Source organism: Cicer arietinum, chromosome 8, assembly GCF_000331145.2.
Source record: "Cicer arietinum cultivar CDC Frontier isolate Library 1 chromosome 8, Cicar.CDCFrontier_v2.0, whole genome shotgun sequence".
NCBI classification, from domain to species: Eukaryota; Viridiplantae; Streptophyta; class Magnoliopsida; order Fabales; family Fabaceae; genus Cicer; species Cicer arietinum.
The window spans coordinates 12,288,743-12,302,897 of NC_021167.2; the positions used below are offsets into that span (position 1 = coordinate 12,288,743).

Below are 14,155 nucleotides of genomic sequence, written 5' to 3' on the forward strand. Positions count from 1 at the left end.
ATTTTCAGTATGGATTGGCTATCTGATAACCATGTCTGTGTATATTTTTTTTTTTAATAAAACCATTAAATTCATGGAGCCATAAGAAAATGAGAAGCCCTGCAATATGTCCGCCAACCAAGTGACGGTACTCTAGAAAGTAGATGCCCAATTATAAATGATCCTAGCCTAATTAGAATTTGAAGAAAAAGTGGTAGTACAACATGTTCGTATTGTGTGTGATTTTCCTGAAGATGTGAATAGTTTGCCACTAGAGCGTGAGACTGAATAGCATTGATCTTGTACCAGGTATTGGATCCATATCCATGGCACTATATAGTAAGATTGACTTGAGATTGGGTTATCATCATATTCGATTATAGTTTTCTGATGTCCCTAAAACTGCCTTTAGGACCCATTATGGCCATTAAGAGTATTTGGTTATGCCTTTTGGTATGACTAATGCATCAGCAGTGTAAGGTAGAACACCAAAAACCTTTAGGCTTGATATTTTGGAGGCCTAGAATGAAAAAAAGACGTTGTTGAGTTTGTGTAAGCTTGTTTGATTTGTTAGAAGTCTAACGTAAAACACCAGAAACTTTCAGGCTTGATGCAACCTTTGAGTATTCCCGAATGGAAGTGGGATAATATCTTTATGGAATTTGTTGTAGGCGGGCTTACCTGGAACCCCTAAAAGGTATGATAGTATTTGGGTTATTGTGGATAGACTAACTAAATCTGCTCATTTTATCCCAATGAACATAACTTATTTTATGGAAAAGTTAGTTGAACTATACATATATGAAATTGTGAATTTGCATGGTGTAACACCTCGAATTTTTGAACCAAAACATTACTTAAAAATACTTATTGCTTAGAAAAATTACAACATTTTTTTTAATTATTTAAGTAAGGATACCTAAATTACTATTCATTTAATTAATTAGTAAACCTTAAACCCCAAAACAATATACATAATAATTTATATTATATTTTTACTAAAATTAACAGCGGATAAATAAAAACTCCTTAAAAAATAAAGAAACATTTATGAGTTATTAAGATATCACGTTTCTCAAAATATACATTAGAATACTTTTGACTTTTTCCTCCTATAGTATAGTGCAATCTCAATAAACTTGATTTAACTATAATTTCTTAATTTAATTCCAAACACTTAGTAATACTTGTATGGTTTTCATACAAAAATTCGTTTTTAATTAAATAAGTTAAAAACAACTTCAAGACTCATTAACCTGTAATAACTGCAATTTCGCAAACACATGGTCAAACCAATCAAACACAAACAATGAAGGATGTGAGTTTTAAAATCATGTTGATAGTATAATATAAGTAAATAGAACACGCAAATAATCAACACAGAGCCGTATCAACTACATCACAATATATCAAAACATTCAAGGAAGTAATCATATTATAGAGTCAAAATCACTTAAGGAAAATCAATATCTCATCATAACATCAACTCATCTAAGAGAAATTCTTATCACATTAGATACACATTAACCACAACAAAACAATCACAGGATGGTGCAATTCTATAGATGCTTTTGATAACTATATGATCTAGATATAATACCTGCCACAAAGATAACTTCCACATTGAAAATCACTCATAATAATGGGGAAAAATAAATCTTCCATGAAGACAACGTAAATATTTAATTTTTATTTAATATTTTTTTGTACAATATTCAAGGAAAAATTACATGTAACTAAATATAAAATAGATTAATCACAACAAGAAAACAAGCATTTTGTGAGGGCTTTTGCCCTCACAAAGGGGTATAATCAGCCACAAAGGTGGCTTTTGTGAGGGCTTTTGGCAGCCACAAAGAAGCTGGTCACAAAATTTTGTGAGGGCTTTTGCAGCCACAAAGTGCCAGAAACAGGTTGACATTTGTGAGGGCTTTTGCAGCCACAAAAGAGAGGCATTTGTGAGGGCTTTTGCAGCCACAAAAGTCTACTTTTGTGAGGGCTTAGGCGGCCACAAAGGACAGACTGATTTTGAAATCAACTTTTGTGAGGGCCCAGGCCGCCACAAACTCCCTCCTTTGTGAGGGCTTAGGCCGCCACAAATGACCTCCAAATTAAAAAAAAATATTTTGTGAGGGCTTAGGTCGCCACAAAATATTACGTATATTAAAAAATTAATTTTTTTAAATTCAAAATTAATTCTGTATTATAATTTTATATATAATAAATTAATATAAATATAAATTTAAAATTTAAATTTAAATTGTAATTAAATTAAAATTATAATTAAATTATAATTATAATTAAATTTAAAATATAATATCATTATAAAATAAATTTAATATATAATAAACTAATCTGAATATAATTAAAAATTAAAATTAAATTTAAAATAAAATATTTAAATTATAATTATAATTAAAGATTAATTTAAATTACAAATAAAAAAATTAAAATTAAATTAAAATTTAAATAAAATTAAAATTAAATATTAAAATAAAAATAAATATTATATATAAAAATATAATATTAATAATAATTAAATTAATTACCACAAAATCAAATAAAACATGCATTCCAAAATTAACAAATAATGTCTTACAAACCCAAAATTTATAAATAATGTCTTACAAACGCAAAATTAAACACACAATAATTAACTAAGACAACATAATTAATATGTGTTCATACAACCCAAAAATAAATTATGAAATTATTCAGATGACATCAATCCTCATAATAATTCCTCTGATCAGCTCCACTCACACCATCATTATGTCCTGCCATGCCCGACGAAAGAAGTCCCTCAAAAGTATTATGAATTTGTGTTGGAGGAGACATCATGGTTTGAAATTGAATTTCATCTTCAATGGCACCACCACTAGTCGAATGAGGAGCCCTAGCTGGTTGAGGTTGATTTAAATCTGGTCTGATCAACCCAGCTGTTGGCATAGTTGGTCGGTATGCAGTTTGATGATCTGGTTGAGGTTGAGGAATTTGATGTGAAGAGGACGGAACATACGGATAATTATGAAAATATTGTTGTTGTTGAAACATTGGCGGCTGCTGCTGTACTTGCTGGAAGGCAGAGTTCGGAGGATCCTGGTGTTGCTGTTGGAAATTTGGAGGCGGTTGCTGCTGCTGGGAGTATTGAGAGTAATTTTGTTGCTGCTGGAATAGTGGTTGTTGAGGCAAGTATTGAGGCCGAGGCGGGAACTGCTGATGAAACACAGGAGGAAATGAAAATTGTTGTTGTTGAAATTGTTGTTGTTGCTGCTGAAACTGCTGCTGCTGCTCTTGAAACTTTTGTTTCCACTCCTCATTCAATTTATCAATTGCGGCTTGTATCAGCTGTTGTGTCTTTTCTTCTTGCTCACTTGCCCATTGCTTCTTTAACTGGTCAAGATCATTATCTATCGACGGACGATGAGATCGATCCGTACTAGCATAAGAAGAAGACGTCTCAGTCTGAATATAGCCGGTTGGACCTTTCTTAAAGGTTGATGATAAACTACCGGCACCCAGCACACGCCCTTTGTACTTGCCACCACTGATGTGCATAAAACTTGCGGTCTCATATTGTTTCCGCTGCACTGGACCAGCTCGCTGAGCAGGAGGAAGAGTAGCTTGATGATCATCCCATTCTTTCATGATTTGTTGAAGTTGTTCCTATATTAAAAATAAAAAAATAAAATAGTTAATAATTAATATATAATAATTTATAGGTCTAATTAATATATAACAATTAATATATAATAATTACCTGAATATTTTTTGATAATTCATCAGTATACTCATTTGTTTCAGGATTAACATGAAGATAGCGATGTATCTCAGCCTGAGTGACCTCCCTTCCAAGTTGCTTTTCCTAAAATATTAAATTAATGTCAAGTTTATAAGTTGGTGAAATGTGATGATTAATTGAATATAAATTAATAGATATATATTATAAATAATAATAAATTACCATATAATATTTAATTTCTCCAGCAGACATGGAACCTCCCTTATGAGTACTGGTACCCCTCTCAGATGCTCTATTAGTCTTTGCTTTTTCTCTCTTCTGTTTGTAAGCATCTGTGTTCCATTTCCTCCACAAAGCAGTCCAAACATTTTCACCAATCCAATTAGGCCGTTTTTCCTCCCCCTTATTACGTGCGTAAGCCAACATAGATGAGAGACGCTTTGAAAAGCGATGGTCAAATGAAGCCAAAACTGCGGCATCATGCTCTCTTTTCCAAGTGCATTTGGTCTGTTGTTTGTTGAAATTTAAAAAATATTAAAAATATAATTAGTAATTCAGTAAATTAATCAAATGTATAAATAAATAGTAATTAAATAAATTAATCTAATGACTTACTTTGAAACAATGTAAAAACTGATCAACTTCCCTAATTTGAGGTGTCTTATCCTCTTTTATCTCACCCCAAGACAACCATGGTTTTTTATATTTCTCTTGTATGACTTCAGCAATTGCCTTTGCAGATGATTTAAAAGGAAGATATCTTCAAAGTTTATATGCAAATTAAATATAAAAATAAATTAATAAAATTAATAATGTATTTACATTGCAATAATAATGAAATATTTAATCAATCATAGTTTACATACCCATCTCCTTCTGGAATGATGACAATGCGGTTGTAGCAATCAACACATCCGGGATCCATTATTTCGTCTAAGGTATAAGGCTCTACTGGGACCTCCGGATATAGAGGAATAGCTCCACCACTAGTACCAATGGACGGCATCGGCATGAGAGATGGGTCATTAACAACACGTTTAGCAACTTTTTTCTTACCACGTGATGTTTTGGATATTCCTCGTATTGCCGCCGTTCCTGTTCCTCCCGATCCATCCGAACCTCCTGATCCTCCTACTCCCGACACTGAAGCCATGTCTATATATATATATATCCATATCCATACATATATATAATATAATATATGTGTGTATACAATTAACATAAGATTAATTAATAATGAAATATACATAAATAAATTATAACACTGACATAAATAAAGAAATATATATAAAATATAAAAATATATATATAAGGTGTCGTTCATTTCAATTACAATATATAATATTATAGATATAGAAACACACATATATATATAATTAATTAATTGTCTTCGTCTTCGTCTTCGTCATCATCGTCGTCGTCATTTGATGAGTGAATTAAGTCATTGCCTTCATCATTCTCTAATTCATCTATTTCTTGTTCATCAACTTCTTCTCCAATGTGTGACTCATGACAAAGTTGACTAATAGTCTCATCTCCAATCACATGATCCAAATTTGACATTTCATCCATTTGAAATGCAACTTCTTCATTTTGACCTGCTTCAACTTCTTCGATTCCACTCGTTGGTCTTGTTTTGATTGCAGCACACCAACCTTGTTTGCTTCTGACAGTTGATGGATAAGGAACATAATAGACTTGTCTTACATTATGGGCCAGGGCAAATGGATCAAACCGTGGATATTTTTTGCTCATACGAATGTCTACAGTATTGGATATCAAATTTATTTTAGTTCCTCTGCTAGATGGATCAAACCACTTACAGTAAAACAACACCACTTTTTTCGCATAATCTAGGAACGTGTAGTCAATTTCGTAAATATGCTCAATTATGCCATAGAAATCTTCTACTACACCACTATCAGAGACACTTTTCATACAAACTCCACTATTAATTGTTTCTTTTCCTTCAGTCCAAGATTCAGTGTGAAATTTGTATCCATTGACGTAATAGGTATGCCATTCTTTGAAACTTCTACTCGGGCCCATAGATAAGTGCCTTAAGTGGATGTTGATAGGAGTTTGTTCTTCGAGATGCACTTGTTGTTGAAACCATAATGGGAAATTTGAATGTATATCATCAGATGATTGTCCCGTATTTAAAAATGCCCTGATCGATGACCATATATATGGTGAATATCAATTTAATCATATAATTAAATATAATTAATATGAAGAGAAATTTGAAACGTACTCAATCTATGGTTTAACTTTGGTGCAGTTAATCAAAACGTGAACATGTGCCGCATTAAATACTTTGTCGCTTGGCCAGAAAATTGGAAAGTCCCTACCAGCATGATGACCAGACAAGCAAAAAACTGATAAAGCATGTAGATGACGTATAACACTATCAGTAGCGTTTCTTCTGTTAACTGGTGACAACGTTTCGTTGTTGAAATAATGAGAACAAAAGTATGTTGTTTCACGGTGAAGGTAAGATGAACAAATTGAGCCCTCAACTCTAGCTTTGTTTTTCACCGACCGTTTTGAATAACCCATGAACCTATAATATACAAAGATGTACAATAAGCTCCATGTATATATAAGTTGAAGTATATTGAAAATCAAGTATATGTATATATATATCACCTTTCAAATGGATACATCCATCTATACTGAACTAGTCCACCAAGCCTAGCTTCACTTGCAAGATGCACTGAGAGATGCTCCATGGAATCAAAAAACCCAGGAGGAAATACTTTCTCCAACTTACATAGAATGATCGGAATGTCATTTTCCATCTTGATGAGATCTTTATCATAGAGTGTTGAAGAACACAAATTCTTGAAATATTGACTCACTTCAATAAGTGGGTTCAATACATGTGTCGGTAAAGCACTAAAGGCAATAGGAAGTAAACACTCTAAAAATATATGACAATCATGACTTTTCATCCCATGCATCCTCCCATTTTCCACATCAGCACATCTTGCCAAATTAGAACAATAACCGTCAGGCGTCTTCAGCTCTTTGATCCAACGATAAACAGATTTGGCTTCATCAGTAGATAAAGTGTAATTCGCACGAGGTTTTAGGGTCTTGCCGTTTTGTTCCACCAACAACAAATCTGGTCGTCTGCAATATATACCTATGTCTTTTCTGGCTTTGTCATTATCTTTTGTTTTTCCTTTCACATTCATCACAGTATTAAATATGTTGTCAAAGAAATTTTTCTCAATATGCATTACATCGAGATTATGTCTCAAAAGATTATCTTTCCAATACGGTAGATCCCAAAAAATACATCTTTTTGTCCAATTGTGCCATTGTCCATAACCTTGTGGTTTACAGGCCACACCATTAACAACATGTACCTTTGGCATATCTTTTACTTTATTCCAAACTTGTTCTGATGTCAACTTAAGCGGGGGTCCTAGACTTTCTGCATAGCCCTTCATAAATGCAGCTTTGTTCCTTCTAAATGCATGATCAGCAGGTAAAAACCTACGATGCGAGTCAAACCACGATGCTTTCCCGCCAAATTTTAAAGTAAATGCTTTTGTATCTTCCATACAAATAGGACAAGCTAATTTACCATGGGTGCCCCATCCTGACAACATCCCATAAGCGGGGAAATCATTAATGGTCCACATCAATGCAGCTCTCATCATAAAATTTTCTCTCCGAGCAATATCATATGTCAAGACACCATTCCACAACCTCTTCAAATCGTCAATCAAAGGTTGTAAAAAAATATCAATACCAGTTGTAGGATTAGAAGGACCTGGTATCACAGCAGCTAAGAACATATAAGGTTTAGACATACACATATTAGGAGGAAGATTGTAAGGAGTAACAATAACCGGCCAACAAGAATAAGGAGTAGACGATGCTTGTATGTACGGCGTAAATCCATCTGAGGATAATCCAAGTCTTACATTGCGTGGATCTGACGCAAAATCAGGATGCATTTGATCAAAGTGTTTCCATGCCTGACCATCAGACGGATGTCGCAACTCGCTTGAATTTCTTCTATTCTCATAATGCCACGTCATATTTCCTGCAGTTTGTATTGATGCAAACAATCTCTGCAATCTTGATACAATAGGTAGGTAAAACATTGCTTTCCTTGGAATTGATTTTCCCCTACTTACCCTAGAGTTATTCCTTTGGTGATACCTTGGTTGTTGACAAAATTTGCATTCAACTAAGTTAGCATCATTCATACCAAATTCATTGTCATAATACAACATGCAACCTTTAACACAACAATCAATCCTCTTGACACCTAATCCTAACTTTGACACTAACCGTTTCGCATCATAATAACTTTGCGGCAAACCATCTCTAACAGGTGTTGCATCTAGCATCATTTTAGTCATGAAATCCAAAGCTAAATCAGGAACATGAAATTGAGACTTTAGACCTAATAGTCTAATACACATTGATAACTTTGAGTTTGAAGAACCTTCAAACAACGGTTTATTTGTCTCTTTCAAAAGACCATAAAATCTCTGAGCTTCTTCATTGGGAAGTCCATCGGTATCGTCATATTGATCTTCATTGAATGACAAATTAACCCCAACAGCATCCGAGATCATATCATTCATCGCCTCAAAGTGTTGATAGTTATAATAATCTATACCTAACATGGTAGTACTACTTGAAGGACCTGTGTTATAATTCTCCATAGATGTACTAGTATTAGGCGCCGCTGGAGACTCTTCTCCATGATTAGTCCAAATCCAGTAGTTAGGCATAAATCCATCTGCATACAAATGCACTCTTATTTCATCTTCACTTTTAAACCGTCTACATCGACATAAACAACATGGACATCTCATTCCCCCTTCATCTTGGACAATTTGTTGCACTCTCGCAAAATTCAGAAAGTCTTCAACCTTGTTAGCAAAACGTTGTTTAAGACCCTTTCTTCCAGGAAAATTCCTATCGTACATCCAACTACGGTATAAATCCATATATATATATATATATATATATATATATATCTGTGTGTGTGTGTGTGTGTGTGTGTATATATATATGTATATGTTTATTCTAAAAATTAAATAAATATATAAATTATGTGCATATATATTTATATATATATCGATGTTTTATATATTAATTGCTTTATTTTTCAAAAGCATTATATATAAATTTTGACATATTTATATGTCAATTAGGGGAGCATGCATCTGCACACAATATAATATATTATTACCAATACAATAAATATATATAAACCGAAATAAAATTATATATATATATCAATACAATATAATATATTATTATCAATACAATACAATAATATATAATATATTATTATCAATATAATATATATATCAATACAATAAATTATATATATCAATACAATAAATATATATAAACCTATATAAAATTTTAAATGATGTTTTTTTAAAAATCAAGACTAATAATCAAGACTTATTTATAACAAAAAATAATAATATCATCAATTTTAATAATGTTTTTTTAAATAATAATTATATTAAAACTAATATATTTTAACCGTGGTTTGAAACTTTAATTTATCATATATTAATATGTAAACAACATCATTTCTATTTTTTTAAAAATAAATTTATAAAACTAATCTAAATATAAATATTACTAATCTATATTTTAAAAATAATATATATATTTACTAATCTAAATTTAAAATATATAAAATACTAACTTGATGCCGAGTAGCGTCTGACTTCAAGCTTTCACTCACGTACGATATGCTTGCAAGTCTTCGAAATAATTAACAAGCACTGTAAAAATAAAAATCAATAACATTAATTAGTTATATCAAATTAAAAAATAAAATTATAAAACTACATATATAATATAATTATACTTACCAAATTTAAATGAAGCTTAAGAGTAATTTTGTGTAGAGAGAAGGAGGAGAGAATGGTTAGAATGAGGTTGTAGAGAGAAGTTGGATGTGAAAAAATGAAGGAGGAGGGGAGAAAAATATATATAGATTCAGGTTGAGCATTTGTGGCGGCTAAAGCAGCCACAATGCCAACGGATATATTGATATTTGTGGCGGCCTGGGCGGCCAGAAAAGCCAACGGCTATAATGCCATTTGTGGCGGCTTTTGCCGCCAGTAATTCTAACGGTAAAATGCTTTGTGACGGCCTTTTCCGCCAGTAATTGGGCCTCCATTTGTGGCGGCCTTTGCCGCCAGTAATGCCAACGGTACAATCCTTTGTGACGGCCTAAGCGGCCACAAAATCCAGCTGGATTGGGCCTCCTTTGTGGCGGCCTTTGCAGCCACAAATGCCACGTGCGCGTTCCTTTGTGGCGGCCTTTGCAGCCACAAATGCCACGTGCGCGTTCCTTTGTGGCGGCCTTTGCAGCCACAAATGCCACGTGCGCGTTCCTTTGTGGCGGCCTTTGCAGCCACAAATGCCACGTGCGCGTTCCTTTGTGGCGGCCTTTGCAGCCACAAATGCCACGTGCGCGTTCCTTTGTGGCGGCCTTTGCAGCCACAAATGCCACGTGCGCGTTCCTTTGTGGCGGCCTTTGCAGCCACAAATGCCACGTGCGCGTTCCTTTGTGGCGGCCTTTGCAGCCACAAATGCCACGTGCGCGTTCCTTTGTGGCGGCCTTTGCAGCCACAAATGCCACGTGCGCGTTCCTTTGTGGCGGCCTTTGCAGCCACAAATGCCACGTGCGCGTTCCTTTGTGGCGGCCTTTGCAGCCACAAATGCCACGTGCGCGTTCCTTTGTGGCGGCCTTTGCAGCCACAAATGCCACGTGCGCGTTCCTTTGTGGCGGCCTTTGCAGCCACAAATGCCACGTGCGCGTTCCTTTGTGGCGGCCTTTGCAGCCACAAATGCCACGTGCGCGTTCCTTTGTGGCGGCCTTTGCAGCCACAAATGCCACGTGCGCGTTCCTTTGTGGCGGCCTTTGCAGCCACAAATGCCACGTGCGCGTTCCTTTGTGGCGGCCTTTGCAGCCACAAATGCCACGTGCGCGTTCCTTTGTGGCGGCCTTTGCAGCCACAAATGCCACGTGCGCGTTCCTTTGTGGCGGCCTTTGCAGCCACAAATGCCACGTGCGCGTTCCTTTGTGGCGGCCTTTGCAGCCACAAATGCCACGTGCGCGTTCCTTTGTGGCGGCCTTTGCAGCCACAAATGCCACGTGCGCGTTCCTTTGTGGCGGCCTTTGCAGCCACAAATGCCACGTGCGCGTTCCTTTGTGGCGGCCTTTGCAGCCACAAATGCCACGTGCGCGTTCCTTTGTGGCGGCCTTTGCAGCCACAAATGCCACGTGCGCGTTCCTTTGTGGCGGCCTTTGCAGCCACAAATGCCACGTGCGCGTTCCTTTGTGGCGGCCTTTGCAGCCACAAATGCCACGTGCGCGTTCCTTTGTGGCGGCCTTTGCAGCCACAAATGCCACGTGCGCGTTCCTTTGTGGCGGCCTTTGCAGCCACAAATGCCACGTGCGCGTTCCTTTGTGGCGGCCTTTGCAGCCACAAATGCCACGTGCGCGTTCCTTTGTGGCGGCCTTTGCAGCCACAAATGCCACGTGCGCGTTCCTTTGTGGCGGCCTTTGCAGCCACAAATGCCACGTGCGCGTTCCTTTGTGGCGGCCTTTGCAGCCACAAATGCCACGTGCGCGTTCCTTTGTGGCGGCCTTTGCAGCCACAAATGCCACGTGCGCGTTCCTTTGTGGCGGCCTTTGCAGCCACAAATGCCACGTGCGCGTTCCTTTGTGGCGGCCTTTGCAGCCACAAATGCCACGTGCGCGTTCCTTTGTGGCGGCCTTTGCAGCCACAAATGCCACGTGCGCGTTCCTTTGTGGCGGCCTTTGCAGCCACAAATGCCACGTGCGCGTTCCTTTGTGGCGGCCTTTGCAGCCACAAATGCCACGTGCGCGTTCCTTTGTGGCGGCCTTTGCAGCCACAAATGCCACGTGCGCGTTCCTTTGTGGCGGCCTTTGCAGCCACAAATGCCACGTGCGCGTTCCTTTGTGGCGGCCTTTGCAGCCACAAATGCCACGTGCGCGTTCCTTTGTGGCGGCCTTTGCAGCCACAAATGCCACGTGCGCGTTCCTTTGTGGCGGCCTTTGCAGCCACAAATGCCACGTGCGCGTTCCTTTGTGGCGGCCTTTGCAGCCACAAATGCCACGTGCGCGTTCCTTTGTGGCGGCCTTTGCAGCCACAAATGCCACGTGCGCGTTCCTTTGTGGCGGCCTTTGCAGCCACAAATGCCACGTGCGCGTTCCTTTGTGGCGGCCTTTGCAGCCACAAATGCCACGTGCGCGTTCCTTTGTGGCGGCCTTTGCAGCCACAAATGCCACGTGCGCGTTCCTTTGTGGCGGCCTTTGCAGCCACAAATGCCACGTGCGCGTTCCTTTGTGGCGGCCTTTGCAGCCACAAATGCCACGTGCGCGTTCCTTTGTGGCGGCCTTTGCAGCCACAAATGCCACGTGCGCGTTCCTTTGTGGCGGCCTTTGCAGCCACAAATGCCACGTGCGCGTTCCTTTGTGGCGGCCTTTGCAGCCACAAATGCCACGTGCGCGTTCCTTTGTGGCGGCCTTTGCAGCCACAAATGCCACGTGCGCGTTCCTTTGTGGCGGCCTTTGCAGCCACAAATGCCACGTGCGCGTTCCTTTGTGGCGGCCTTTGCAGCCACAAATGCCACGTGCGCGTTCCTTTGTGGCGGCCTTTGCAGCCACAAATGCCACGTGCGCGTTCCTTTGTGGCGGCCTTTGCAGCCACAAATGCCACGTGCGCGTTCCTTTGTGGCGGCCTTTGCAGCCACAAATGCCACGTGCGCGTTCCTTTGTGGCGGCCTTTGCAGCCACAAATGCCACGTGCGCGTTCCTTTGTGGCGGCCTTTGCAGCCACAAATGCCACGTGCGCGTTCCTTTGTGGCGGCCTTTGCAGCCACAAATGCCACGTGCGCGTTCCTTTGTGGCGGCCTTTGCAGCCACAAATGCCACGTGCGCGTTCCTTTGTGGCGGCCTTTGCAGCCACAAATGCCACGTGCGCGTTCCTTTGTGGCGGCCTTTGCAGCCACAAATGCCACGTGCGCGTTCCTTTGTGGCGGCCTTTGCAGCCACAAATGCCACGTGCGCGTTCCTTTGTGGCGGCCTTTGCAGCCACAAATGCCACGTGCGCGTTCCTTTGTGGCGGCCTTTGCAGCCACAAATGCCACGTGCGCGTTCCTTTGTGGCGGCCTTTGCAGCCACAAATGCCACGTGCGCGTTCCTTTGTGGCGGCCTTTGCAGCCACAAATGCCACGTGCGCGTTCCTTTGTGGCGGCCTTTGCAGCCACAAATGCCACGTGCGCGTTCCTTTGTGGCGGCCTTTGCAGCCACAAATGCCACGTGCGCGTTCCTTTGTGGCGGCCTTTGCAGCCACAAATGCCACGTGCGCGTTCCTTTGTGGCGGCCTTTGCAGCCACAAATGCCACGTGCGCGTTCCTTTGTGGCGGCCTTTGCAGCCACAAATGCCACGTGCGCGTTCCTTTGTGGCGGCCTTTGCAGCCACAAATGCCACGTGCGCGTTCCTTTGTGGCGGCCTTTGCAGCCACAAATGCCACGTGCGCGTTCCTTTGTGGCGGCCTTTGCAGCCACAAATGCCACGTGCGCGTTCCTTTGTGGCGGCCTTTGCAGCCACAAATGCCACGTGCGCGTTCCTTTGTGGCGGCCTTTGCAGCCACAAATGCCACGTGCGCGTTCCTTTGTGGCGGCCTTTGCAGCCACAAATGCCACGTGCGCGTTCCTTTGTGGCGGCCTTTGCAGCCACAAATGCCACGTGCGCGTTCCTTTGTGGCGGCCTTTGCAGCCACAAATGCCACGTGCGCGTTCCTTTGTGGCGGCCTTTGCAGCCACAAATGCCACGTGCGCGTTCCTTTGTGGCGGCCTTTGCAGCCACAAATGCCACGTGCGCGTTCCTTTGTGGCGGCCTTTGCAGCCACAAATGCCACGTGCGCGTTCCTTTGTGGCGGCCTTTGCAGCCACAAATGCCACGTGCGCGTTCCTTTGTGGCGGCCTTTGCAGCCACAAATGCCACGTGCGCGTTCCTTTGTGGCGGCCTTTGCAGCCACAAATGCCACGTGCGCGTTCCTTTGTGGCGGCCTTTGCAGCCACAAATGCCACGTGCGCGTTCCTTTGTGGCGGCCTTTGCAGCCACAAATGCCACGTGCGCGTTCCTTTGTGGCGGCCTTTGCAGCCACAAATGCCACGTGCGCGTTCCTTTGTGGCGGCCTTTGCAGCCACAAATGCCACGTGCGCGTTCCTTTGTGGCGGCCTTTGCAGCCACAAATGCCACGTGCGCGTTCCTTTGAGTCTTCGAAATAATTAACAAGCACTGTAAAAATAAAAATCAATAACATTAATTAGTTATATCAAATTAAAAAATAAAATTATAAAACTACATATATAATATAATTTATACTTACCAAATT

At 40.3% G+C, this 14,155-nt stretch overlaps 1 protein-coding gene across 1 annotated transcript; it reads right to left on the reverse strand.

Annotated features, from left to right (window-relative positions):
• Positions 1-2,703: 2,703 nt before the first annotated feature.
• On the reverse strand, positions 2,704-3,839 carry LOC140919061 (uncharacterized). The gene is made up of 2 exons (XM_073364573.1): positions 3,740-3,839; positions 2,704-3,645 (listed from the first exon to the last, which is right to left on the reverse strand). The coding sequence occupies exon 2, from the start codon at positions 3,625-3,627 to the stop codon at positions 2,704-2,706; it is 924 nt and encodes a 307-aa protein (XP_073220674.1). The 5' UTR covers positions 3,628-3,645; positions 3,740-3,839.
• Positions 3,840-14,155: the final 10,316 nt, after the last annotated feature.

Excerpts from the sequence above, each read along its gene's own strand:
- LOC140919061 (XM_073364573.1), bottom strand. The coding sequence starts at position 3,627 with ATGAAAGAATGGGATGATCATCAAGCTACTCTTCCTCCTGCTCAGCGA.